Genomic DNA, 26,219 nt, shown 5'->3' with positions numbered 1-26,219 from the left:
GGCTGTCTGACCCAGCTGTCCTTCTCTTCAGACATGCTTCTACACCATCTGTGTATAGCAGTACCCAGATGAAACAGTATTTCCTGGTCAGGGTTGTGATGCTGTGGGGGTGGCTCTCTGGCCCACACAGGTTGTCCTCTTCTTGGCATTCCTGGCCCAGTGCCCATGGATGCAGGGAAAGAAGCACAGATGATGGTCAGGTTTGTGTGCTTTGACCTAAACAGCAAATGCCTCTGCCTCTTGTCAGTGCTTCTGTCCTGGATTAGGTGAGTTAACCCCATAGATCTGTTCTTATTCCATGTGCTTACCTTTGCCACCTCTCTATCATGTCGTTTGGTACTGAAGAGCTCCAGTGCCCTTTCTGCTTTGAGATGTCTTCTGCATTTGCTGCTCATTTCTGTTTCCTCTCTGCTGTGCATTTATCAGGAGAATTCCATCTCTGTGTTTCTGCAGACAGCAAACAAAAACCATCGCTTGTCATGTAGAGCAAGACCTGTTGGGTGGCTGGCTCATGTGCATGCCCCTGCTACATGGAATTCTGATCCTAGGAAATCTCGTGCGAGAGAAGTGCTTGTGCTGTTGGGTTTTAATGTTTTGAGAGACGCTTTGATCCCTTTTCCAGGCATCAAATACAGATGGAGGAGGATTTCACTGGGGTCACACATTCTTTGCTCACATTGTTCAGGTTTCCTGTTTCCTTGACAATGTGTTGCAGACATCCTTTCTGGGTCCAGATTTGCCTGTCCACCACCATGGTGACAGCAGCTGGTGACACTTCCAGAAGTGACAGTGAGGGGAGTGGCCTGAACATTTCTGAGCTCAAAGGCACTGTGGGACTTGGAAGGTTCAGAAAGCAGAAGGGACCGCAAGCCCAACCAGCCTGAGCTGGGGCAGGGGTGTCAGGGTCCCGGGTTTTTCTCCTATTGGAATAGAGGAGAACTTCTAGAAAGAGGCACTTAATCTTGATGGAAGAGCCACGAGAAGTGCACAGCTCCCTGGTAAGCCTTGATACTTATCCTCATGACTGGCAAATTTTCTTCAAGCTGGGCTTGTCTTCAACTTCCAGTCCCTGCCTGCTGCTCTCTCTTTGCTGGTTTGCAATGCTCTCTGCTGACAGGGAACCTCTTCTCCATGCAGACATCCTCTGTTGTGATTTACCATTCTCAGAAATTGTCCTGGCAATAATTCTCCTAAAATAGGAGCAAGAAATCAAAGTAATAGTCCAGTTTTGCTGATCTGTCTGAGGAAGGGGTGCATCTGCACATGGGTACCTCTAAGCACTTTCCTTGTTCCGTGTGGCTGGGCACAGGGTGTGCCCTGGTTGGAGCTGGCTTTGGGAGAGCTCTGAAGCCTGTCTGTGGGTGCTGTGCCAGATGTGGAGCTGTGCCAGATGTGGAGCTGGCCCCTTGGAACACTATCTGCCAGTCACCTCTGCTCCCTGTGCAGTCCCGTGGCCCTGTCCTTGCTGTGTCCCAGCAGCAGGATTGCCTGTTGTCACATGCCACAGTAACCAAAACTTCTCCCATATAGGTGTGCAAACATGGTCCCTGTTTAACCATGCTGGAGCAAGAAGAAGGGACTGCAGATGGCCTGGCTGGGACAGGGTTGTGTCTGCCAAGGAAAATAGAGCAAGAAAATCTCTCCTTTTCTTTAGATCTCCTGTTTTGGCAGAAAAGGGACTATGTGCTACCCACTATGGCCTCTCTGGCACTCTCATTTCTGAAAGGATGGGTTGCTGAGTGTGCCAAAACAATGAGGTACTTAATCCATGGTGCATTATAATGCCCAGGCAGGCCCATGTGCATCTATACCAGATCCCATCATCCCACACTATCTATGCATCCTGGGCTCCCACATGATGAGTATAGGGCTTGTAGTGATATGGCAAAGGGGAATGGCTTTAAAGTGAGAGAGAGCAGGTTTAGATTGGACATTAAGGAGTTCTTTACTGTGCTGAGGCCCTGGCACAGGGTGCCCAGAGAAGCTGTGGCTGCCCCTGGATCCCTGGAAGTGTCCAAGGCCAGGTTGGACAGGGCTTGGAGCAACCTGGGACAGTGGAAGGTGTCCCTGCCCATGGTGGGGGGGATGAATGAGATGAGCTTTGATGTCCCTTCCAACCCAAACCAGTCAGTGATTCTGTGATTCTGTGAGGGCAAGGTGGTGAGGAAACCTGTAGGAAGTCAAGTTTTGTTTCATCTCCAGCTCCTCCTCTATGCCATTTTCAGTTCCTTTTCCCCCATAAAGCTGCTATAGGAGTTGGAATCCAAGTGTTGTGGGGAGGGGATTGCACTGGGACCAGTTAGGGGCTCTTAACACAGCAGTGGTCTCAGGATTCAGTGGATATTCCTCTGCAGTCTCTGCTGAAGGATAAGTCCTGCCTAATAGTGAGCTGAATCACATTCTTTCCTAAAACAAAGCAAAGAGATCCACACATACTCCATGCTCTCTTGGTTTCAGCTGAGATAGTTTTCTTCCCAGTAGCTGGTAGAGTGCCGAGTTTGGATTCAGTGTGAGGATAATGTTGATAACACCCTGATGTTTTAGTCGGTCCTCAGTAGTACTCACTCTAAATGGAGGACTTTTCAATGTCCTGTGCTGGGCCAGCAAGGAGCTGCAGAAGGAGCCAGGAGGGAGCAAGGCCAGGACAACTGACCCAAACTGTCTGAAAGGATATTGCACACCATAGAACATCATTCCCAGTGTATAAACTGGGGGAGCTGGCTAGGAGAGGCTGAATGCTAGGAAGGGCTGGGCATGCAGCAGCAGCAGCAAATGGTGTTCAATTGTACTGTGCATCACTTGTCTTTCTTGGGTTTCATTCCTCTCTCTTTTTGTTATATCCCGTTTCTTTGTTATTATCATCATTATCACTATTATTATCATTATCTTTTACTTTATTTCAATGATTAAATTGTTCTTCTCTCATGAATTTTACTTTTTTTTTTTCTAATTCTCCTCCCCATCCCAGGGGTGGGAGGCAGTAAGTGGGTGGCTGGGTGGTGCTGAGTTGCTGGCTGGAGTTAAACCACAATACACGCACATAAACTGTTTCCCCATTATTTACAAGAACTTCAGATTTGGCAGTGCTGAGATTTCCTCCTGACTATCATTCATAGAGACCACTCTGCTCACAGCACTTCTTGATTGCAAAATCAGAAGCAAAGGTAGAAATATTAGTAACCAAAAAATAGAATGATTAACTGCAAAACATAATGCTTGTATGCTTTTTGAAGTGATACACATTTTGGCAGGGACTACAGCTGAAGCCCTGGGTTAACTTTGCTTTTTATACTGTTTCCATCCACCATTTGCTGGTGTTCACTGTATACCATCCACATCCATCTCTTGGCGTGCCTTTGTTTAAGAATGCAGCCATGGCACTCACCTGTGAAAGACCCCTGTTTTTCCTGCAGTCCATCAGGGAGACATGAAACAACACTGAAAATGTGACTGAAAGGATGTTGGGGCAATTTCGAGCTTCCCTTAAGCAAGCTGGTAATGTCTGTCTTTGCAGGGCAGTGGTGCTGACTGTGCAAAGTGGAGGAGCACCATGGGCCCCTAAAGTGACCTGAGTTTAATTGTGATTTGCTTGGCACATGGAATCACTGCAGGATCACGTTAAGAAGTAGGGGTAGTGGGAATGAAGGGACTTCAGTTCCTGAAGGGAAAGAAGGTGTTAAGGACAGAAACGGTGAGCGTGCAGCAAAAATGTGTGAAATCTGGATCTTCTGAAACAGAACCCAGGGCTGGATTACCCCAGATTCCTCTTTACGAGGTTTTCATGCACAGCACAGATAGTCTGGTGTATCTTTGTTATTTTCAAGGCCAGATATCCTTGAAGGGAATACAAGGGACCTGACCTGCTGCTGTATTCTTCCGGAGCTGCTGCACTCCCACACTGCAGAGTTTGCTTTTGCTCAGTGTGCTTTTGCAAACAATAACAGGGGACCATTCATCCCGTGCTGGAGGAGCTGTCCCAGGATTTGTTCCAGTACTCTGTGCTATCTGACGGAGCATACTGGAAGAGAGTCTGGTTTTGTGGTTCAAAAAATAGCTTGGAGCTATCCTGTGTTCCCTTCTGATCTGACTTCCTCTGCGTATGTTAGCAGCCTGGAGAGGAGATGGACGTAATTCCAGCCTTCCAGTACCTGAAGGGAACTACAAGAAAGATGGAGAGAGACTTTACAAGAGCATGGAGTGACAGGACAATGGTGAAAGGCTTTAAACTGAAAGAGCACAGGTTTAGATTGGATATTAGGAAACCCACCACCAGTGGGGGTGGTGAGGCACAGGGTGCCCAGAGAAGCTGTGGCTGCCCCTGGATCCCTGGCAGTGTCCAAGGCCAGGCTGGACAGGGTTGGAGCACCCTGGGATAGTGGAAGGTGTCCCTGCCCATGGCAGCGGGTGGAATGAGATGGTCTGTACAAACCGTTCTAACCCAAACCATTCCATGATTCTGAACCCCTGAATGCCTTTTAGCCCTGGCCTTCTCACCATTCCCCTGCCTGTGCACCAGGACCGTGTTGGGTAAGATGTGAGGACAGAGATAAGAAAAAAATCAATCAGTAACATAAATTGTGAAAGCTACTGCTTTCTCACACATACAGCAGGGTGGGGAGAGCTGTAAATTGATTTGATTAAACCTAGAGAGCAGAAACATGGGGGATAGGGATAGATGGCAGAGATCCTACTGATTAACCCTGCATGCCCCCCTGCCATCAGCATGCAGGCCATGAGATTGGAGTCTTACACCTGGGAGAGTCCCTTCAGATGTCCTGAGGGAGCTGGTTCTGTTGATGCTGGGCCAGCTGAGTTTCCCAGTATCCCAGTGTATTTCTCCTCAAGGAGAGGAGCTAAAATCTGACCCAGCACAGGCTCCATCTGTGGTGCAGTGGTGAGACAGATTCACCTCCCGTTGCCAGTCCATCTGGCTGCCTTGCACCTGTGACCTGTTTGTGCCAAGTACTCTTGATGAGGCACAAATCCAACATCATTCTCCAATGCCTCAAAAGCCATTATAATAAGAATTTTTTGAAACTGAAAAGAAACGTAAAGTAGGCTGTTGGCTCCTAAATCATTAAATGTACCTTTTATTCTGGGTTGGGACAAAGTTGGAATTTCACTCGGAGGCTGGGTGTGCAGAAGGACACATCACAAATTTCTGACTAATGATGCTGTTCTTATGGCTCTCAGTGTCTGAACAGTATGTGCAGCAGATGCTGAAAGTCCCCTGGATGTGGCTGCTTATGAATCCAGTGCATATTTCAGACCTGCTCCCCACCATGTCAGAAGGCATTTCCTGGATAAGGATTAGCTCCCGTGGGATAAATAGTTCCCATTTCACACATTTTTCCTTGTTCTTCTGCATTTCTTCCTTTGAAGACAATTCAAACAGAGACAAAAGTGAGTGCCTCGAATGCCTTAGGGAATGTGGAAAGGCAAACTGGAGCTCTCTGGGTGTGAGCCAGGAGCAGGCTGCTGGCTCCGTAGCTGCAGCCCTGGCGACTTGTGACTGGCGATCTTTGGCCATGCATCTTATCTCCCTACATTCAGCATTCCTGGGTGAAGGGACCAGAGAGTATTCATGCCTCCTTTGAGGTGAATCCCTCTTTGCCCATTTCACATCAAGCTGTAAATCCCAAGCTACCAAGAAACCAGCGAAACTGGTAATAGCAAAACTATTTGTAAGAGGGAATAGTCCAGGGGATGCAAGGTAGTACAGACAATTACATGCACTTCAGTTTCACCTCTTTCTTTTTCCACACCCTGAAGCTTCACTGAGGCTTGCAGCTGAGTTGGTGAAGAGATGTATAGCTGAGATGTGGCACCTGAACCCTGACAGCAGTCCTCTGTGTGTGCCTGGAGAGCAGGTGACAGCCTGGTGCTCATCTCCTGCTCTTCCTAATTATCTGGATCACTCTTATTAATCTGGATCCTAATGATCTTGTATCTGGACAATATGGACCCAGATTGTGTGTAGATCAGTAATGTCTACATTTCTAATTACATGCATTATCTGTATAATCAGCATCCTAATAAATTTACTTCAGCACGTGACTCCTGTAGGCAACATGGCTCTGCAGTCTTGGAACTGTCTGAAGGTGGTGGTGCCCCTGTAAAATTGTGACAGCACCTCTGTGATCAGTGCTTTGACCCACTGGTATATCCGCAGGAAGGTCCATGAGGGCCAGATGCCTGCCTCTTTCTCAGACCCTTGATCATTTTATGCTTTGCATTTTATTGCTTAACAGGAGTCATTTTCTTGGACAGGTCCAGGTGCCTTGGGACATTAAATACAGAGGGGTTCATTTCTGTCCCAAAGGGTGATTTCTTCAAGGCAGTGTTGCTTCATGTTCTGGATGAATCTAGGACAGATGAAGGGAGAAATGGACTGAAAGTCTTTCGGTGTATTGGAATCTCTAGAATGCCAAACCACTTAATTTCTTTCCAGATGTGTCTGGTTAGACTTTACATTATCTAGATATTGATTTAATAGTTCTGGCTTTTTTTCTTTTCTCAGCAGAAACCCCGGAAGGCAACTCCTCAGCCAGGAGAAGATACCTTGAACGGCCACCTTCCCCCCGGCTGGCAGAGCTACATGTCTCCCCAGGGTCGCAGGTACTATGTGAACACCTTCACAAATGGTAAGTGGGCGTGGCTTTCCAGTAAATATTTCACCATACCAGCACAGATCTGTTTCAGGAAAACATCTTGCTAGTTGATTTTAATAACAAATAAGCTGCAGAGCCAAGGTAGTTAATATGATCCTGACACCATATGAAAGAAAATACAGGAAGATTTAGTTTTATGATCCTCTGTCATCTGAATTCTGACCATCAGAAGAGTTCTGAAACGTTTACAAAAGACAGAGAATGTAAAATAGAAATGCCCCTGTTGTAAATGTTTTAGAATATGAAATACTGTTAAAGATAAAATTTTTACCACATTCCCTATTTCCTTTACTTGGAGGTATTTATGTCTCTACAGATACATACATGTAAAGTAGTTTGATAGAACATCAGATATCACTAAAGCACCATTGAGGAAAACAGAAACAGTGAACTCAGCTTGCCCATGGAGACAAGGAAAGAAAAACAGATGTAATGGGACAGCACAGACAAAGCTTTCAGTCTATATGTGTGTGTTCTATTCACTGTCGTGTTGGTAGAGGAGCAGACTTAACTCACGATCTTATCACTTGCTCCAGACCTGTCAAACTTGTACCACCTCTCGGTTACCTAAGGCTCTGTGTCTGCCTGCTCTTCTCATCATGAGCTCACAGCAGCATTGCAAAACAGGGTCTTGTGACCAGCAAATCCACATTTCTTTAGCAAAAAGAATGCCAGAGTGACATGAAGGAGAGGCCAGCAGGAGCTAACCTTGTTCACATCGAAGTTGCAGCCATCAGGAATGACCCCTGGCATTCCTTTATCTCACTCACAAGGAGAGCCACGGGCTGTCCCAATGCACCTCACGGTCTGTTCAGGGACTGATGTGTTTTATTTCAGAAGGCTTTGGCCTAGGACTTTGCCAAGCCATTATTTACTGGGGTTTGATGCACTCACATCTTAGAGGACACTCCCTCAGAAGGTACCTCTGCAGAAGGTACATTTCCATCTAGCCTTGCCTCCATTTTCAAGCACGGTTTGCTCTGGCCGATGGGCAGCATCCCCTGCACAGCTGGGGAGATCAGCAGGAGTTTGATACCCCATCCCCACTGCAAGTCAGATGTGTGTGAGGAGGTGATTATACTCAGTACTGAGCCATCCCTGTGGTGGACCCATACTCGCTGGGTTGAGGCCAGATAAAACCAGTAAGAGGCAGAGGCTGTTTCTTTTGTGATAAGAGCTCTTGTCACAGGGACCCTGCCTCAGAAAGGTGGGTGACTGGGACTAAGTTTCTCCATAATGTCAGGCAGTTTTGTACTTCCCTAACAAAAGTTACAAGTAGTGTAACAAGGGCCAGTAGCCATATCCTGCTTGGGAGCTCAGGCCAGAAATCAGGAGACTTCTGATTCCTCTAGGAAGAGAGGATAACTTTGGCACAGGATGGCCAGGGAGGTGGGGGAATCTCTGTCCTTGGAAAATCTCAGAAACTGGCTAGACAGAGCTGTGGTTGATCAGTTGTTAGCAGTGATCCTGCTCAGAGTAGCTGGGTTGAAGACTTCCAGAGGTCACTTCCAACCAGTCTTTCTCAGGAGAATGCCCAAACCACTTATGGTTGTGCTCTCAGCTGTTACAGCGCTGTGTGGTTCTCAGATTATCAGCATGTAAGAGAGGGTAGGGTAGAAGTGGGGTTTCTGTGTCCTGAGCCTTGCTTTAGGGATCACTTATTCAAGTTCTGTTCAGATGAGAATCTCCTCACCAAACTAATCCTAAGCCCAGTCGGCTTTGAAGTTAGGCTTGCTCTTCTTTCCTATGCTGGACTCAAGAATCCTGCATTTCTGAGCCTCCCATAGTTCTGTGAGGGCTGTAGCATTTTGTAGGACAACAGGAATCTCCTGCAGCATGTACAGGGGCACTCTGACCCCTCAACTACCTCCAGCTGAGTTGGTGTTCCTGGCAAGCTCAGCTTGTCTCAGCCTGCTCAGTTAGAATATGCTGCTGCCTCAAAGTCTTCCAGCTGCATAGAGACTGCACGGTAGTTTGTCAGCTGGGTGATCCTGCTGGAGAGTATTTTTGCTCTGGCTGGGCTGTATTGCATGGTCAGACTCAGATCTCAAATGCCTGTGCTTCCTCAAAGTGCTCATGTGCCAAAAAAGTGTCACCTGTGGTGTCATCTAGGCTTCAGACAATGCAGAATGCAACCTCCAGGCCTTTTGGCTGAAGTGTGTGGCGAAGCCTTGTCCAGGCCTGGCGTGAGCACCTGTCTGGACACTGTTTTGATTTAATCTGACTAATTTGACCTTTGATCCCGCAAAACTTGTAGTTCAGAACTATCCATAGGCTCATGTTGGCCCAGTTTCACGTTGATACACTTTCTTCCTTGGCTGTGCTGCAGAGCTGGACCTGCTGGGCCAAGCAGCCACCATAAAGTCACATTTGGCATGTGGGACTTGCTCCTACCAGTGGAACTGCACTTTGAGTAGGATGTATTCTCCGGGTTTGAGCCATAGGATAAGTCAAAGACAATATGCTATAAGCCTTAAACCTGCAGTCTCCTTCTTTCCTGTGGTAGAGCTGCGTTGGCATGGGTAGTATTTATTGCCAGTCTCACAGACTGGACAGCTCACTGCTGACTTGTCTGAACTGCTTATTTGTCCTGTCACTGCTGCAGCTGCTGCTGGGAGTACTAAGATGAACACTGGCAATGTTTGTCATGAGGACATGGTGCTGGCACACATCTCTGTCACAGGGCTCCATGGGCCTCTGTCCTGCTTGGCCTCCTTAGCACCATTGTTTCAGCAGCAGGAGCCAGGTCTCTTCTTCATCAAGGTGCAGATGTACTTCTAGGCTGCTCTCAGTTTACTATTTACCAGATGATGAAACTATGCTGAAGCATTTGACAGAGCTGTCACTATTTAATGCACACACATGAGAACTCAGAGGTCAGTGGAAGACAGCTGGCTGGCCTTCAGTGGCCTTCATAGATCACTCCAGCCTTCAGTGAACTATGTAATTAAAGGTCTCCTACTCATCATTACCCACCAACAGCAGTTGCTGCAAAACTCTTGGTGTATAAGGTCACGGCCACTTCTCTGATCTCCCAGGGACCAGAAATCTCTTTATGGAGAGGGTTGAGAAGGAAGAAAGCAAGAAAGGAAGGAAGGAAGGGCTCCTCTCCATGGCACAGAGCATCCAGCAGTATCCCCAGCTCTCCTCAGCTGGAGCCCTCTCAGCAGTTCCTTGGAGCTCTGCGTTGCCCATGCGCTGTGTGCACCCAAGGGATCCTGTCCAGCTGCTTCCATCCAAGGGTTCTCCATCCAAGGATGCCACTGCTGAGCCCCTGACAACAGCACCCTACTGCAGGCCACCTCTGATCCCACTCCTCCAGGGCTCAGAGGGATGCAGTCTTGGCCTGCCACTAAAGGCAGTTAATTGCTGGAGAGCTCCACTCTGGCTTTTCCTTCAGGGCTGGTGTTAGACAGCAAATGTAGCACTGCATTTTAGGCTGAACAGCGCTCTGTGAGGTCTCTTGGAGCCTGGGGCACACAGATCCATACTCTTGCTTTCTTCTGGCACATGTCCCTGAGGCACTGCTATCCTGCAGCCTCCCTTTGGTTGCCCCTTCCATCACAGGTCTCTCATGCTTGAGGTGGAAGAGAGTCACCCAGCAGTGTGGTGAGCATACTGTGGAAGCTCCAGGCATTGGGTTCACTGTCTATTCATATAAATGTTGTATTTGGACATCCTCAGAGTGGCATGTCCTTCACTTGCAGCACTCCAGCTGTCTTGGGTGTCCAACCAGTTGCCTTGCCAGTCAGTGGGGGACAGATTGCAGGGCAGAGAGGGGATTCATTCAGCTCAGGGGTGTGGCTGAGCCCCAGGTCAGGTACAGAGCATCCTTCTGCCCCACTCTGGGGCCTTGCTGGCACCCACTGCCTTTCTAAGGGGGAATGCTATCAAGAGCAGGTCTTTCTTGGCAGTTTTAGCATTTCCATCATTGAAAAGCACTGGTGAGAGGAGGTATGGGCCCTCTCGTGGGGTAGGACCGTGGCTAAACATTTATCCAGCATCCAGGCAGGGGCTGTGGGTAGGTGACCTGTGTGAAGGAAAGGCAATTCATTGATGGGAAAACAGGTCTGAAAAGCAGCAAAGGCAGTCTGAAAGCTGACTGAAGGGAAAACAAAGGGGGGACCATAGTTAAATTACAGTAAGCTGCTGCAAAACTGTTTGGCAGCTCGTCCTCAGAGCATGGCCATCAATGGTCCCTTGTCAAAGGGGAGTTTGTGCTGAAGGGAATCCTGCAGTGATCTGCCCGAGAATTCATTCTAGGCAGTATTTCCAGTGAGGACTGGCATGTTGACATTGAGAGCACTTATTCAAACAATAACTTTTAACTGGAGCTGGGAGAGAACACGGTGTTCTCTCCTGTGCAGAACAGGCTCAGAATTCACAATCACCCTGGAATAGGAGGATGCTGTTCAGGAAAGATGCATTTAAGATCAGAGATTTCATCAGAAATAATTAAGTGGCAAAGACAGGCAAGGGAACAGCTTACAGATGAAGACATTGGGGCTCTGGAGGATCTAAAGCTGAGTGAGAGCCAGCAGTGTTGTGCTAGTACAAACCAGCCAGCATTTTCCATTGTATAAATAGGAGTGTTGTCTGTGAGGCATGAAGTAAGCCTCCAACTTTACAAGGAAATTATAAAGCCTCAGCTGGAATATTTTATCTTGTTTGGACTCTACACTTCAGGAAATAATGTGAGTCAGTTGGATAAAGCCCAGAAAAGAGTAGCAAAAGTGATGGAAGATGTGGAAAACATAGCCTGTGGGTAAATGCTGAGAGATTCGGGGTGTCTGCCCTTAGAAAGCAAAGATGTGGACAGGGTCATGAAAGTAGGCTTAAATTGCATAAATGCCATTAGGGAGAAGACTTCCCAATGCCTGTCATCACTAGAAGATCCAGTAACACATTTCAGTTGCAACCAGGACAACTAACCCTTCCAAGCTCTCTTGGAAGTGAAGTGTGGGAGTACAGGGTTGCCTGGGAGTCTGTAGCACTGGAGCAGGTTATGCAAAACCATGCAGATTCACACTGGCCTTGCTCTGGGGTAGAGCAGGGACAGTGGGACTTCCTGAAAGCCCTGTCAGGCCTGTTTTTTCAGTCTGTAAAGCCTAAACTACAGGAAAAATATTTATCACTGTAGAAAATGACAAATGCCTGGGACTCAATGGAAGTCATTCTTCATTTGGTGGCAATGCAAGTATCCACTCCCATTCCTGGGAGGGGAAATGGGATTTTAGGGGCGAGTAACATCTTGATTCTTCTGAGCCTTCAAAATACAACAGATGCCTCCCTTCTTGTGAGGCATTACTATTATTGTCACCATTGTTTCCAGTGGTTAGTGTCCTTCCAGACTGGGATTATCTACCTTTGTTGTACATCTTGACCCTGAGATGAGCTCAGTTGGTCAGAGCAGGGTGCTAATAATGGCAGGGTTGTGGGTTTGATCCCCATATGGGCCATTCACTTAAGGGTTTGACTCCGTGATCCTTCTGGGTCCCTTCCAACTCAGACTATTTTATGATTTCATGATCTTATCTGACCGTAACAGTATTTCCACCATGTGTTGTTGTGTGGTCTAATTTTCATTGTCTTTACAGGAAAAACACAAGGAGTTGGTTCTTAACTAGAAAGAAATAGAATATATGAGACAGTGTTCTTATGTGGAAGGAAGATGTTAGGAAAATGAGTAATGAAGGAATTAGGGTGACCCTGAAACAAACGCATGCAGAGGTAAATGAGCCAGATGACAAACAGCACATTCCTGTCTGTCTCCACTTGATGGTCCCACCAGAAAAACACTCCCCATTTATCATCCTTTGAAACAGGTTCAATCCTGAAAAATTGTAAAGGCCTGAAATCCTGAAAATTGTAAAGGCCTCTGAGCTGTATATGATCTACACAATGAAGCCCAAGACAATTTCAATATACCTAAGGTTTTCTCAGCATGGCCTTGCCACAGGAAGGCTGAGTCTGCACCAGTGGCATTAGAGGTAGATGCCTGGAATCTGCCTTGTGCAACCTCACTTGTCATGTCAAAACACCAGAAAGAGTGCCCAGAATGAACAGCCACTATGTGGTTAACGAGTTGCTCAGTGTCTGTGGGAGGGGTTTACAATTGTGTGTGGGTGGTAGATTCAGCAGGAAAATATTTCATTGTGCTGAAGAAACTCTCTGATGGGCTGCAGCTGCAATACCTCTTGCATTAGTCAAACAATTGCACTCCAGCTACCTTGCCCATCACATTAAATATTACTTATATACTTATGACACCAGTGTTTGTGTGGCTTACTGCCACCTTGCTTTCACAGCTGAGGTCAACCTTACATGGTGTGTTCTTATTTCCAGCCTTTTCTTGTCTTTGATGTAAGGTCCTTCCCATTTACTAAACAGCATTTTATCTCCTGGAAAGCAGGAATTCTGCTTTCATGTAATCTTGATTCTAATTAAGGTCCATATATTCTTATCATCACAAACATCATCAGTAAAATGCCACCTGCACCAGTAAGTTCTGGGGCAGTCCTGAAATGTGTGGTTGAAAGTGGTCATTTCCTTGAAAGGTCTCTGAGTTGAGGGGTTTTTTTTTTCATGCCTCAGCAGCTACAGTCAACTCCTACTCCAGCTAAACTTACAAACTGCAGCTCAAAGAGTAAGTCATCTATGGAGACACCAAAGAGATGTCAAGCATTTTTATTACACATTTTTTCTCATACAGTTAAAACGTTTCAGTGACAATTTCCCTCTGCTACAGGATGCCCTAGCTAAAGGGTAGTATAGGAACCTGCCGTGGTAAAGTGGCCTAAAACCTAGAAAAACAAAGTCTCAGAAAGTGCTGGAAATAGCATTATTATCACTGCTAAGCCTGCAGTGAAGGGCTTGCTTTTGTCACGTGGTGTTTGCAAAAGGAGGGGCATGGTAGATATCCCAGGAATCATTTTGAAAGATCAAGTGAGAGCTCTTGTCAGCAGCTTTTCCCATGCTGTGGAGGTGGCAACGAGCACCTCTCCATCCAACACATGGACAGAACAATTCAGGAACTCCTGGATGGTGCCTGTCTCCGTGGTGTGTCTTTCAAGATTGAGGTCAAAAGCTGTTTGGCAGCCTCAGTCTCTCTTTTATTGAACTGTCTGGGATGGAAGTGGATTTTAGTTCTGACACCGCAACTCCTGCTGAACTAGTTCATGTGCTACCCGGTATTCTGCTTTCAGCACTTGTGTGCTTGACTCTCATGTTTGATGCAGGTGCAGAGAGATCACTTCTGCCTGCTTTTTTTGTCTCTTTTTATTCGGTATGAGGAGGGAGGTAAAAGCCACAGTCCTGGGAGGCCCATGGAGGAGTGTGAGGTCACTGCAGACAATGGTGTTGCAGTTCAGAGGCTCTTGCCTGAACTGGTGGTTTGGGCCTTTTGAACTGATACTGATCCGGGTGACCCATACAGGATTCAGTACTGCAGGGCTCAATGGACCACAGTGTGGGAGCACAAAGATGAAGAAGCTGCTGTGTTGAATCAGGAGAGTCCACAGCCTTGGGTCTGCAGGAGGTCAGGGCTGGTCTGAGTCAGTTCTGTGAACTGATGCAGAGGTGACACCTCCTCGTTCCAATGAAACAAAATCTCCTTGTGCTACACATCCTCTGTAGAAAAGAAGGGAAGATACGTTCATTGCACTCTAATTCACACACTCCTTCTACTTCAAAAGTTTTGAATGGTTCACACCAGTCTCAGGGCATTGTGAGTGATGTTCCCGCCTTACATGCCCAAACCCCCACACTGCCTTGGCCATTCCTTTGGGCTTTTTTTCTACCACACACAATATCAAGAAATGAAGTGCCATGAAACCTTTGCCAGTTCATCACAAATGTGAGGAAGCTCTGAGCCAGAAAGGGGACATGAGGGGAGAGACCTGTGACAGTTCTCTGCTCCTGGCTGGTGAGGTGAGGTTCAGAGCGTGCTGGCTCCAGGCAGATGTGAGGTTTGGGCTGGGAGTGCAGTACTGTGCTGTTCAAGGAAACCTGTTTCCAAAGCAGGGCTGTTTGCCCACCCTCTGAGTCACAGGGCCAACCAATCTTTACCCTTTGGGGAGCCATGGACAGGCCACAAACCTTGCTGAGAGCCTATGGAGATGCAGTGGACAAGCAGAGAAAAGTTATAGAGGCTTTGCAAACTGTCTGCAAGGTGTTTCCTGCCTGCCACTGGCAAGAGTAAAGTGAATCCAAAAGGGAGGAGTTTAGACTGGGTGGGCCTGTTTTACCCTTCTGCAAATGTGACTTCTAGTTCTGCTTGTTTTCAGGACCAGTTTGGGAGAAGTTTGCAGGGTTTCCTCTTGTGGCATTGAGGGGGGACGTGTTCTGCTGCTGTTCTTCATCCATGTCTGCGTACCTTCATCCTTGGCCTGTGCAGCCTGCACAGCTTCAGGTTATCCAGGGCAGAAACTGGGTTTGGAGCTGCTCAGCATCACAGATTTATTGCTGTTAAAGCCAAAATAAACTCCAAATCTATTTATAAAGATGTGAGTTAGCCCCATTAGCTGGGTGACACATGGCAGGTGCTACAGATCCGTAACACCAGGAAAGGTTTGTGCACAGTAAGCAGACCCAGAGGTCTGCCAGCTTGATCTGCCCCATTCTTGTAGTTTAGACAATGAAACTATGGAGCATTTAGCTCCTAAAATAGAACTACACATGACACCGTGCTGAGGTATTAAATCCATTCCTGAAAGGAATATAAGCACACTTGTGAAGGATTGTGCTGGTACATAAAACCCTGACGTTTGGCTGATGTTGTAAGTTCAAACTGGAAAGCAGCTCCTTCAGGCTCAGAGTGCTACTGAATTCATGGAAGCGGGACCAACAATTCATTCTTCAGCTGCTACAGTGTGTTCACAGAAATCCTCTGCTTCAGGATGTCCTCAGAAGCTGTGTTTCTTGACTAGCACAACATCCCAGAGTGTGTGGCTCTCTGAAGGCCTGACACATCATGTCATTTCTCATTCTGCCAAACAGAAGTGACCTTTCTTCCCCCAAACACCACAGGTTTCCACTTTCCTTTGGTAGGAAATGTTTCACCACTTCTGTGAAAACCCTCTCTGGTTCCGTTGGCTGGTGTAGCTTGGATCTTGTAACTATTTTTCCTTTCACTACGTCATTTCAGTTTTAACAAGTGGTTTTCTCCTGCCTCACTGTTCAGTAACCAAATTGCACAGAACCACGGAATGGTTTGGATTGGAAGGGACCTTGTGCCAGCTCCCTGCAGGGGACATGTTCCACTAGACCAAATGGCTCCTAGCCCTGACCTTGGGTATCTCCCAGGGCTGCAGTACTTCTTTTTGTTCACAATCCTCCTTCACAGTCGAGAATTGTCTGTAAGTTCACTGGTTTTCTTCACAGAGAGAGCCCCTGTAATGCATCTGCCTTTGCTGAGCCCTGGGCTGGCACCTGGGATTTCAGGGACACGGTGAGGTGTGCTGGGCAGGAGCTCCAGGAACATGCCAGTCTAGCCAAATTACTGGGTCATCTCTCTCAAAGAAGCCACTGGTTTTTCCTTCCCCACACTGCCTAAATGGTCTAATTAACATGTGGCTGATAAGAGAGGACAGAACTTGTTGGTGTTGGTCTGCCGGTGCTAAACTGCACTCAGAGTACAAGGCTTTAGCTTGACTGGAACATCCTCTGGGGAAAATTGTGTGGGATATAAAATCTAGGCCAGTATGGAATCTATTCCTAATAGCCATGATCACTGTTTTACCCCAGGGTTACGAGTAGTCTTTGGATTTTCCAAGCACCAGGATCAAAGCCTCCATGTGGTACTCCCAGACAAGACTCTGCTGTATCAGACAGTGCATTATCTCCCAGCAAGCCTTCTCTGTGTCTCTGTAAAAAAAGTCATCCCCTCACTCACTTCTAATCCCCACTCTCACTTCTTATCATGACTATGCTGCAGAGAAATTGGTAATGTTACAGTTTTACCTTGGTAAATGTAGTTGCTTCCAGTAGATGGCATTCCAGCAGTGCAGTCCTGATCCAGATTAGTTCCTATCCCTACTTGAGCTGCCAGAATAATCCCTGCACAGAAGTGAACTTTTTTTTCTCCTAATGCTCAAAATAAATGGAGTTAAAACACTCTTGTTCACTTCCTACCCAATTAAAGATGTTTTTTCTGTTTTATGCATTTTATAGCATTGGGGATTTTTTATTTTTCAATGTGCGTAACTCCAAAGTCATTTTATTTTGGAAAATTTGTTGAGACGCTGAATGGTTTGGATTGGATTCACAAATCTGCTAACCACTGGGCACTGCTCTTTCATGTGTGAATTTTCTGCCCTCAAGTTATGTGTCTGGGTCCTCTGTGTGGCAGAGAATGAGGCACTGCGCAGCAGCTCCACAGCAGCCAGCAGGCAAAGCAGAGACCAGTTACAAGAAGCAGCTGGTAATTTTCACAGCATCACAGAATATTCTGAGCTGGAAGGGGCCCATAAGGATCATCGAGTCCAAGTCTTGAGTGAATGGCCCACATGGGGATCAAACCCACAACCTTTATGTTAGCACCATGCTCTGGCCGACTGAGCTATGTCTCTTTAACCAATTAATGACATTTCATATCTCTTTGGTAGGTTTTTAGGTATATTCCTCTGTAGGGTCTCAAAAATGCAAAAATCCTGGAGACAGATATGCTTGTGTAAAACCCCCAAAAAGCCCCCAAAATGAAGGTAACTCGCTTTACTGCTAATGTCAGTCAGTGCTGACAAAAACCCATTACTTCATTGACTGCACTGGGGTGCAGCATCAGAGGGCATCACATCCCTTCCCCACAGATCTCAGCTCACACTATTAATTTATCAACTATTTATAATAAAAAAAAAATCTACATGACACGTGGGTACTGTATTGTTTACCTTTGCCTTACAGTAAATGTAAATTAGAATTTGTCTTTATTTAACCATTTAACTTGTGGATTGTAAGCCAAGACAAGCTGACTCATAAAAGACAACTCTTTGCATTTCATTTTGCTTCTGTTTAGTTAAAATACTTCTCAATGCTTCTTTATTGACCTAGCGTGGAATTTATTTACTTACTACCCAGTTCACAAAAACAGACTAAAATTTAAATATTCCCCCGTGATTCAGCAAAGCTTCTAGTTCATCTGGTTTTGCACTTGTAAGGGAAGAAAAAGCTCAAAGTATTTTTCTTTGCAAGCAAAAGCAAGCTGTGACTTGGGGAGGGGGTGAGGGGGGAAGGATAGGGAAAGGCAGGGCGTGTATCTCAGGGACATTACAGGTGTGGGGGATGGCACCTGCTTCCATCTGGGATCTGTAATCCTGAGTTCTTTCCTGAAATAAGGGACCTAACGCACCCCTCGAGGACATCCCTGTGCATATATACACACACACACACAGACACACACATCTGTATGCATGTGTGCATGAATGTGTATATAAAGATAGGCCTTTTATGGTTCTTGAAGCTGCTTGATGCCCAAATAAGCACTGACCCAGGACAGGAGGCCTTATGTGCCCTGAGGGAGGTGCTCACTGCCAACCCTAAACTGTTAATCCTTAAAGGCTCTCCTCCATCACCACTTGACCATGGTCATCCACAATACTGACACAGATGCAGGATTTCAGGCATTGGAAGAATTAGATGGTTGTTGATTGGGATTTTGGAAACAGCAGTTTCAAATAAAGCAGCCAAAACAGTCCTTGGAACTGATTACAGTGATTTGCTTATTTTCTTACTTGATACCATCTGGCAATCAGTATTGTTTAGTTGATTTGGAACTGACGTGCATTCAAAAGGAATGGTGCCTTGGGCTTTCTAGCTGGACTTCTGTGGAGTTGCTGCTCTCACTCCACTGTCTTCTGTTCACAACTTTTAAAAAAAGTTTTGCACTTAAATCTTCTGTCTTCAGCATGTGGTCAAAAAGAATTTTCCATTTAGTGAGAAAATGAGCGGAATGGTTAAACTTCAGAGGCAGCTGAGGGGGGGAAAGCAGCAGTAGTCTTTGGAGTGTCACAACTTGTGGGACAGACATTTGCATATTCCAGCTGCTAAGTGACCTGGGTGGAAAAAAGGAGATTTTCCAGGGAAATAGTTTTTTCGGGGGAAAAGGGTGCTACTCTTGTGCATATGTCACTGAAAGCACATCTGTGAGTCACTCACAGCTGCCTTTCACAGAGGGAGCAGGGGCAGAGGCACTGCCAGTGCTTGGTGCCTGTCCCCAGGCTGAGCAGCACGCTGGCACGTGGCGATGCCTGCAGTGGGCTGCACTTCACTCCACCCGGAAAGGCGGTCAGTGCAGGTGAGGTGAGTGTTCCCAGGCAGTGATCTGGAAGAACCAGTGATGCAGCTTCCAGTCTGCTCTGTCTCCACCCATCCCAGCTGGCAGCTATAGCAGGAAGAGATGAAGGAAGAGAGGGAGTGCAGGGAGGTGCAGGCATCTTCCTCACAGGGTAAGAACCTGGTTCAGAGGACAGTGAGGGTCAGACCCACTGGTTTATGTGTAAAAGTCGTAACCGGTACGTGTGCAAAAGCCTCCATCACCCTCACACTGATGCTTCCCTTCAACAGAAACGACGTGGGAGCGGCCGAGCAGTGTCCCTGGGACTCCAAAGAGCCCTGTGTCACAGAAGAGTTCTGCAGGTACTGTTTGGTGCCGTGCCTGGCCACTGCACGGGGTCAATCTGCTGCTCTGCCATTCAGCAAAGCAAAGCAAAGTGCTGTGATACAGTGGGATACAGACTTGCTGTGCTATAGAATCACAGAATGGTTCAGGCTGGAAGGGGCTTTAAAGATCACCTTGTTCCACCCCCTGCCATGGCAGGGACACCTTCCAGTGTCCCAGGTTGCTCCAAGCCCTGTCCAGCCTGGCCTTGGACACTTCCAGGGTTGGGACAGCCACAGCTTCTCTGGGCACCCTGTGCCAGGGCCTCCCCAACTCTCACAGATTTTCTCCTAATCTCTGATCTCAGTCTACCCTCCTGCAGCTTAAAGCAGTTGCCCCTTGTCCTGTCACTCCAGACTCTTGCTTAATGTCCCTTGCTATCTCTCCTGTAGCCCCATTAGACACTGGAATAGGCTCTGAGGTCTCCCCAGACCCTTTTCTTCTCCAGGCTACACAGTCATGAGAGTGTAGCAGAGCAAACGTGGTGGGGCTTTCCCTTCTGACCCATCTTCTGGGCTTTGGTTTCCCTGCCAGTCCATCTTCTGTCTGGGTGCCTGAAGTGTCCACTCAAGAGCTGGGGCGGCTCCTTCTGGGAGCACAGAGGCCAAAAAGTGGCCCAACAAGCACTTTCTCAGTTCTGCTGTCTGACAGGGCAGGGAAATCAAAGAGCTGCAGATGCACATGGGCTGGCTGATGCTCTTCCACGCAGAACATATGCACAGTGAAGCGTTTTAGCATGTGATGGCTACAGGGGTGACCATATGTATCATCTCTGTCTCGACTTGAGGTTGCAGGGAAGCAAGTAACAGAGTCAGATGCATAACTGCACTGAAAAGCACTGGGTACTGCAGAATGACAAAGCAAAGCAAAAATTACTCTAGAATAAAAAGTGTTAAATGTAAAGGCCATTGCTGCCAGCTGACTGTAAATAATGCAGGCTGGAGGATGTTTCGGATGGATGTCCCTCTTTATTGCTGCAGCTGAGTTGGTAGTCTGCATGAAGATTGTGCATTTTGTTGTGACCAAGGATTTATAATGTAGTTGAGTATCTTGTTTTAACACTACTTGGAGCATTATTCCTTGCTCAGTATATTAAAAAAAAAAGGCAATTTATAGTTCCGTGCATGAACCATAAACATCTTACAAGGCTTGCCTTCTTGACATGAAAACTCAACTCCCTTAGACCAGTATTTTTTGGATGCCAGGTGCCCAGCAAGCCACTCCATCACTCTCCTCCTCAGGTGAATGGGGGAGAAAACTCCCAGCAAAAGGCTCGTGGGTTGGGATAAGGGCACGGAGAGATCACTCACTGATTATGGTCAGTGCAAAACTGACTCCACTCAGGAAAATGTTTAATCTGTTACCAAGCAGATCAGACTAGGGTAATGAGAAATAAAACTAAGTCTTAAAACACTGTGATCTATAGCTGCATATTCAGTTATGGGATTAGTGTTTAAATTTGTGCAATTTTTCATTTGCTATTGGCAGCAGGCCCGCTAACTCTCCATCTGTTCTTACAGTGAATGGCTACTACATCTCTGGGTCCCCAGTACACCAGCTCGACTCAGGGCATATGAGCCTCCGAAAAACCAGCGGGGACCCCCAGGTAAGTTTTTGGGAAAAAGCCAAACAGCAGAATCTAAGAATAAATGGGTTTTTATTTAAGTAGTTTAGGAATCCACCCAGAGCAGGAAGTCAAGAAGTCATTTTCTTTTAGAAACTCTCAGATCAGACAGATTTGTTGCACGCAGAATAGTTAGTCTTTGTGTCGAGCTGGTAAAACAGTAAAAAAATGTCAAGATCCTTTGGATTTTTTTTGTCCTATCACTCCTTTCTGGCCACTTCAGTCACTATTAACAACCCTATGAATTTTCCTGCCACTCCAGCCTGAAGCCTGGGCCTGTGTCCAGCACAGTCCTCTCTTTACACTTGCACATCCGCCCATGTCTGTATCTCATTGTGTTTTCCTGCAGCTCCAGCTTTCCCTCCCAAAGAGAGTATTCACAAAGAATTCGTCCAAAGCTTTTTTCTCAATGACTTCATCCACTCCAGCCTGTCCTTTCACAGCCCCTCCTCAGTGCCTCACCCAGCACATCACCCCGAGTTAACCTACAGGATGCTGACCTGTGGACAGTTGGCCTCCCCTGTCTTTGTCCAAATGTCCAGTAAATATCTCTGCACTTTTTCTTGCAACACATCCATACATATCCCTGGGAAAGTCTTCCCCACAGGTCTGCAGATGCAGCACAGGGCCCTCTTCCAGCTCCTCCCATGAAACTCTTTGCTCCCTGCCAAAACATCACCATATGACCACATGACTGCCACAGCTGGTGGATCACACTCCATTTGGGATGTGCTTCCCCACCCTCTGGCGTTTCCCCCCACTGGTCCCAGACCTGAGTTTTCTGTTTCATTTCTGTGTGAAAGGGCTGAGTCCTTTTGCAGTGCAACTCCTTAAATACCGCTGGGGAAATGCGTGTTTCACTGGTGTGCTGCTGCCATGTGAACCTGGCTTGTCTGGTGCTCTCAGTGTCTCCCTGACATTCTCTGTTTCTTGGTTTAAATTTTGTGTTCTCTCACAACTTGTCCCGCTTTGCCTCAACCCTCTTTCTCACGTGCTGCCTAAGTAGTTCCCTTCAGCCTTTCCCTCAGGTGGTCTGTTTCACCTAGGTCAGTATTTCTGGTTTAGATTCATGGCATTTCTCATGATACAGTGCAGCACTTTGCATTCCCTATTTCTTCTACATCAAACATCTTGTACTGACTCCCTGTGCTGCTGTTTCTCTGAGAAATTTGCCCAGGCTGGAGACAGTGAGCACCTAAACGCAGTCAAAAGCATTTTAGAATCTTATGTAATGCATCACCAGACACCCCTGTCCACACATCTGCTGTGAATTCCTCAGAGAACCCAAATAAACTTGTAGGCTGTGACTTCCTTCAAAAAAACCCAGGTGAATCCTTGTGCCAAAAAAAATTAATTTCTCAAGGTATCTGACTCCCATGTTTTTGTAGTTGGCTTGGAACACGTCAGATTAACTGACTTCTGCAGAGCTTCCTTTGTAGCAACATTTGCTACCTTCTGTTTTCACGGTGCTGAGTCTTACTCAAATTCATAGACACCTTTTTCAGTCAAATTCACATCTGAGATACCTGAGGAGTTACAGACTCACAGAATGGTTTCAGCTGGAAGAGACTACAGACCATCCTGTCCCCTTGCCATGGGCAGAGACACCTTCCACTATCCCAGGTTGCTCTGAGCCCCATCCAACCTGGCCTTGGACACTTCCAGGGCTGGGACAATCACAGCTTCTCTGGGCAACCTGTGCCAGGGCCTCCCCACCCTCACAGGGAACGATTTCTTCCTACTATCTACTCTAACCCTGCCCTCTGTCAGTGTGAAGCCATTGCCTCCCTTTTTCTATCACTCCAGGCCCTTGTCCACAATCTCTCTCCAGCCTTTTGTAGGCCAACTTCAGGTCCTGAAAGTTTGCACTAAGGTCTTTCTGGAGCCTTCTCTTCTCCAGGCTCTCTCAGCCTTTCGGTGCCATGCACTGCTTTGCTCGGTTGACTCAACCATGAGCCTGTCGGAAATCCCTGTCATGACTTTTCTCATTCCCTTCATCGCCTCCATGATACTTTCTTTCCATTGCTCCTTTATTACAGGTTTTTCCAAATTGAAGTCCTGGCTTCACCCCTGCTTTGAACTAGTTCTGAATCTCTATCTGGCTGCTGGTGGCGTTAATTCTCAGAACAGCTTGTGTCTGCACCCGTTTGGGAAGCTGCTTTTCCTGGGAGCTGTGGCAGCTTTTGCAGAAGAGTCCTTAGTAAGGAAAGCATCTGACCATAAACTCGTGGTTGCAAGAAGCTGTTCTGCACACCCTCAAAGTCTTTTTGGCCTGTCTCTCTATTTCCTTGTGTGTCTTGGGCCATCCTGAGCTGCTTTGCTCTGACTGCCTCCTTGTCTGTTCCTGGCACAGGCTGTCTCCCACTGTGGAGCAGCTCCGTGGCATTGGCCAGGATGCTTTCTTAGACCTGGGCAGCAGCCACCCTGCAAACAAATGCTGGCAAGATCTCTCCAGCAAGCTCAGCCACATTTCTTGGAAACAGGTCAGGGGGTGGGGGGAAAAGCCACAACTGGGAACAACACAGAGCTATGCTGTGCTGGGCACAGGGCCAGACCTTGTTTATGGCTTCCTAGAGAGCAGCTAAATGCTGCCCGTTCAGGTTGTCACAACTGCCACCAAGGGGAGAGCAGAACAGCCGTGGAACTGCACGTGTGTGGTGCTAGGCACGATGCTGCTGCTGCTGCTAGGTGTTGAGTCCCAGGATGAGCACTGGGTGCCCGGACAGTGGGATTTGGGGTGGGAGTCCTGGCACAGCCCAGTGATGATGCCAAGAGCGATTCACACGCTGCGGATCAGCTCTCCCAGCATCTGAGCCCCACCAGTGACCCTGCGACAGGTACAGGGGGCCACTGCCAGCCTGGGGGGACTGTGGCACGCATTTGTGTCCCTGACCCCAGGGGGACACGATGCCACCCTTCCACACACAGACAGGCAGGAACGGTCCGATGGCAGGACACTGCCACCATCGCTGTCCCCAGCAGCGGATGTCACCGTCCCCGTCCCTCTTCTCGTACCCAGCAGGGCAAAGTGCCACCCCGTGGGCCACCAAGACTCCTGTCGCTGTCCTCAGGGGGGAGTGACGCCCTCATCCCACCCCCGCCGTCCCACGGCGCTGCACGCCCCGTCCCCGGCTCGGTGCGGCGGAGGCGAGAGAGGCGGAGCAGCGAACTCCCGCAGCTCCCCCTCCCTCCATCCCTGCCTCCCGAGCCGAGCCGAGCCGAGCCGTGCCATGGGACCCGCCTCTCCCCGCCCCGCGCAGCCATGCTGGGCTCCGAGAGCGGCCGCGATGATGCGCTCCGCTTCCCTCCGCAGAGCCCGGGCTCCCCGGCGGCGCCGCGGCGACAGAGCAAGGAGAGCAGCCTGACGGTGAGTGCGGGCGGAGCGGGGCGGCGATCCGCGGGCGTTCCGCGCTGAGCACCCCGCGCCCGAGCATCCTCCGCGCGCCGCGTTTCGGTGTTCAAACGCTGCTAAAGCCAGCCAGGCGCTGGGGGCTCTGCCCTGCGCGGTTTTCCGCGGAATAATGGTGGTTCCGCGATGAGCAGGAAGGAGGGAACGCGGTGCCTTGAGAGGTAGCTCGGACTGTGAACCAGGTGTCCTGAAAAAACTTCCTCATCTGATCGTCTTCCCCCCACAACAGCGTCTGTACCGGGAGAAGTACTGAAGAGTTAGAGAAAGACAGACAGCAGACCTGGATCGTTGCTCTGCCGGGGCAGGATCTTTTTTTTCCTCCATCTGTATTTGAGGTGCCAAGAAGGTTTCTTGTGCCAGAGTGTCCAAGTGAAGATTTCTGATGGAAAGTGTAGGCAAGGTTTTATATTTCAGTGTGAAGTTAATCTTACATTTACTTTTAGTCTTTATAATTTAACTGACTCGATGAAGAGACTTTTTACAAGAACATGTAGTGACAGTGCAAGGGACAGTGGTTTTAAATTGAAAGAAAGGAGATTTAGATTAGATATTAGGAAGAAATTCTTGCCTGTGAGGTGCGGAGGCCCTGGCACAGGTTACCCAGAGAAGCTGTGGCTGCCCCATCCCTGGAAGTGTTTGAGGCCAGGTTGGATGGGGCTTAGAGCAACCTGGGATAGTGGAAGGTGTCCCTGCACATGGCAGGGAAGTGGAATGAGATGATCTTTAAGGTCCCTTCCAACCCAAACCAGTCTGTGATTCTGTGTTATGAATGAAAATGTTCTCAGTTGTATGATGTATCTCACTTTACAGACATTAGTATCTTTTTTGTGCTTGGTGACCTCAGCTGGAACACAATTAGCACTTACAGGCTCTTCAGTGCAGGACACAGGATTAAAAACAGAAAGGAAATCGAAATAGATGAATGAAAGTGGCTAGTAATAGAAAGCTTTATTTAAATGGAAATCAGAAGAAATGAGCAGATAAATTAATTACAGCGATAAAGGAGAGGCAATAACCATGCTTGCAGCTGCAAGTATTGGCAGGGTATCAAATCCCTGAGAACAAAAGGAATAGTTTAATATTATACATCCTTAATGTTACTACGAGGAGGAGATTGTTGTCTGCATAGTCACATAGTCGTTACTGGGCTGGGTTGCTGGTGACAGAGAGCAGGGTTGGGAAGGAGCACACACAGGTGTCTCTGACTGAGATGTGGGTCAGCCACTGCCATGCAGGTACAGTGTTCTGGGGCGGGAGGGGGAAATCTTCAACAGTTTTTGGAAAAAAACCACTTCAGTCAGTGATTTTAATTATTAAAATCGGTTGTGACCAATGTTAGTACTGTTAAATGGTATATTGAGAGTGTGCTATGCTTTGAAGTAAGGGTAAATCTGTATATTCGGACATTTTTGCAGAGGTCTGGAAGAATCAGCTGTTGCAGGGCTGTGCTGGCTGGGGCAGGAGACGTGTCCCAGCCCCTGAATGCAGCCCCTGCCTGCTCAGGCTGGGGGGTTGAAGTAAACCATGGGCTGAACATCATGCCCAGAGGGACTAGACATGGCCACAGGGTGGGTTGCACTGGGCTGCATGGCACAGCACAAGAGCAGGAGTGCTTGTTTTTCTGCAATCCCTGCTGCTTATAGGGCTGAGGACTCAGGCTGTTCTCTGAGGGTGGTTTTCCATATTTGCTGGCCCCTGTGCCATCAGGTAACATCTGCAAAGCAAGAAACTGTTTGTTATGTCAGGGTCACTGGGTGTGCGTTTCTCCAGCAGAAGCCCAAAGCTTTTAAAGTAGGATGAATCAGATAGCCAAAAATAAGCTAATTTTAACAGCTGTTTGCTCCAAGCCATTGCCTCCATCAA

The 26,219-nt window shown here is 47.7% G+C and overlaps 1 protein-coding gene across 4 annotated transcripts in view; it reads left to right on the top strand.

Moving 5' to 3' along the window:
• The window catches only part of GAS7 (growth arrest specific 7), an 85,966-nt gene that overhangs the window by 25,890 nt on the left and 33,857 nt on the right, over positions 1-26,219 (top strand). Inside the window, exons 1-5 of one of the 4 annotated variants that reach the window (XM_048323442.1) lie at positions 892-998; positions 6,521-6,644; positions 19,230-19,301; positions 20,844-20,929; positions 24,261-24,314. In XM_048323442.1, coding sequence (XP_048179399.1) covers positions 966-998; positions 6,521-6,644; positions 19,230-19,301; positions 20,844-20,929; positions 24,261-24,314 — 369 coding nt within the window. In that variant the 5' untranslated portion in view covers positions 892-965. Of the gene's footprint in view, positions 1-891; positions 999-6,520; positions 6,645-19,229; positions 19,302-20,843; positions 20,930-24,260; positions 24,315-26,219 lie in introns of those variants that run through there. The other 3 variants (XM_048323440.1, XM_048323439.1, XM_048323441.1) reach the window with 3 other exon arrangements.

Source organism: Corvus hawaiiensis, chromosome 19 (assembly GCF_020740725.1).
Source record: "Corvus hawaiiensis isolate bCorHaw1 chromosome 19, bCorHaw1.pri.cur, whole genome shotgun sequence".
In the NCBI taxonomy this organism is placed as follows: domain Eukaryota; kingdom Metazoa; phylum Chordata; class Aves; order Passeriformes; family Corvidae; genus Corvus; species Corvus hawaiiensis.
Note: the sequence above shows the minus strand (reverse complement) of the source record. Positions and strands in the feature narration are given on the sequence as shown.